The sequence below is a fragment of the Suricata suricatta genome, chromosome 15, assembly GCF_006229205.1.
Source record: "Suricata suricatta isolate VVHF042 chromosome 15, meerkat_22Aug2017_6uvM2_HiC, whole genome shotgun sequence".
NCBI classification, from domain to species: Eukaryota; Metazoa; Chordata; class Mammalia; order Carnivora; family Herpestidae; genus Suricata; species Suricata suricatta.
Window position 1 is genome coordinate 77788119 of NC_043714.1, and position 2319 is coordinate 77790437.

The following is a 2319-nucleotide window of genomic DNA, read 5'->3' on the forward strand; positions in this document are numbered from 1 at the left end:
GGGCCTTCACTGCAGACTCGTGCCCTGGGTGCCACGGTCTCAGCCCGCGGTGTGGACTCCGGCGGGACATTGGCTCTGCGCACAGGCCCCTTACGGTGAGGGCAAGCGGCAGGCCCGGGACCACAGGGGACAGCACGCCCGGCAGATGGGGCCGGCCCGCAGGACACGGGTGTGACCAGGAAGGAGCCCGCGAACAAGGGGTGGAAGCAGTGGCCCGCCCGCCGGACTCCAGAGGCGCCCCGGGGAGAGAGCCTGCCGCCTCAGGCTGTGACGACCTGCCATCCGGGTCCCCAGGAGGAAGACCCCGCCACCTGGCTGTGGAGGTTCCTCGTTCCGAAGCCCAGCGGCCACCACCCTGGCGGGATCCTGGTTCCTGCATGCCCAGGTGTACGCGGCGGTGGCAGAGCAGAGGCTGACAAGGACCCGGGCCGGGATCCAGGCCCCAGGACGAGGGTTTCAGTCCGCCGCCCCCACTGTGGGCGGAGCGGCAGGTGAGCATCCGTCGTGGCCTCGGGGCCAGCGCCGGCTCTGCACCCTCCTGTTTCCCAGAAAGAACCCGGGGGGCCGGCGGACCGGACTGGACTTGGAGCTGCGTCTGGACTTGGGGGGACAGGGGCAGGAGGGCCGCAGCAGGGACCCTGAGGCCTCGCTCACTGTCCGGCTGCCGCGGCGACCGCAGCCTGCCCCGGAGCGTCAGCCTTGCCGACTGGAACCAGCTCAGCCGGGCTCCCTCCAAAGGCCGGAAGGGGCACGGCCAGCGCCAGCAGACAGGAGAGCGTGGACCCCGCCGCGGCGCCGACCGCGAACCGGGCACGAGGGGCCGGCAGAGTGACAGGCCGTCGGCAGGGCCAGCTGCAGGGGCGGGCCTCCACCCTGCTCTGCTCCACTGGGTGCCGGGGCCCCAGGCCAGCGTCCTCACGGAGGCCCTGCTCCCCGGCCCTGGGCCCAGACGCCCGGGCCAAGCTCAGAGCCCAGGGCCACAGCATTGACCCGCCCCTCCCCCCCCACCTGACCCAGGACGAGAAAACAAGGCAGGGCCCACAAGGAGGTTGGAATTGCTTTTATTGGGGTGAGCGCTGCAGGCCCACCCGTGGTCGGGTTAGTGTACTGCCATCAAGGAGGCAGCCGCAGCCTGGCGCCTCCACCGGCCGCCTGCCTGGGTTAGTGGGACATGCAAAGCTTAATCAGAGGGTGGAGGCGGGCGTGGAGGCCACCGAGGCCAGGGGCTGGCGGAACAAGAGGGGAGGGGTCTGGGGTGGGCTGCCTGTCCCTGGGCCTGACAAGGGGCTGAGGCTCTCACGGAGAGACAGGCAGGAAGCACCCAGGGGGGACCCATGGGGAGCCTGGCCGGGGCTGGTGTGCCCGGGAGCTGGGCCAGCAGTGAGTCTTTGACTGGGAGGGTCTGTCTCCCACCCCAGGTCTGGGTCCTCGGGGCCTGGGGCGGAGGGAGGACACTGAAGGCACTTACTAGGGGGCTGAGGCTGGAAGGCTGGAGCCAGAGGCCTGGGGGCTCGGGGCCGGGGCAGGGGAGGCCTGGCCGGGGCCAGCTGGTTCTGTAGACTGGACCCTCATCTTCCCGGGCGGTGGGGGGCAGGTTGGAAAGAGATGGCTAACCCAGGACCCCTCCCTCCCCGGCAAGACCCACTGAGCAAGGAAGTCAGTCCTGAAAACAGGAAGAAAAGCTGGTCCTGAGGCCCCGCTGGTGACGGGGCCGAGCCCACTTCCCTGAGCAGCCAGATCGGTGGCGGCTGGCGGTCAGTGAGCCCGGCCAGCAGGGCTGGGCGGGGGGCGGGGGTGGGCTTGCCCAGACAAAACCCTCTGGAGAGAGAGGAGGGCCGGGCTGGGGCCTGGCCCGGGACCCCCCCAAGGCACCTGGCTGTGGTGAGTGGCAGGTAGGCAGGAGCCGGGAGGCGGTGGGGAGGGGCTGGTCAGTGGGTCTGCCCCAGCCCCAGCCCCGGGACACAGGCTGTGTGGACAGCAGATAGGTATTAACGTATTAGTCTGCTCTTTTTGGTTAGACTTTAGGCACCGCTTGGGAGGAAGACACCTTTAAACGTTACAGACCCCAACGCCGGGGCAGGGACCGGGCCGCATGCAGAGCGGGAGGGCGGGGTGCAGGTGGGGTCAGGCCGCCGCGGACTCGGGGCCACCCAGGGAGGACGCGGGCCCGGGGGCGTAGCGGCGGCCGTAGCCCGAGGAGGAGTAGGAGGAGGAGGAGAAGGTCACGGAGAAGCCGGAGCCCGTGGCGTCGAAGCTGCCGCGGCGGGAGCCGGCGCGCGAGCCGGTGCGCGAGCCGGAGCGCGAGCCGGCGGTGGAGCC

The 2319-nt window shown here is 70.7% G+C and overlaps 1 protein-coding gene across 1 annotated transcript in view; it reads right to left on the reverse strand.

Moving 5' to 3' along the window:
- Nucleotides 1-1045: 1045 nt before the first annotated feature.
- PLEC (plectin) overlaps nucleotides 1046-2319 on the reverse strand; it is a 34550-nt gene continuing 33276 nt past the window's right edge. Inside the window, exon 39 of the mRNA XM_029923349.1 lies at nucleotides 1046-2319. Coding sequence (XP_029779209.1) covers nucleotides 2125-2319 — 195 coding nt within the window. The 3' untranslated portion in view covers nucleotides 1046-2124.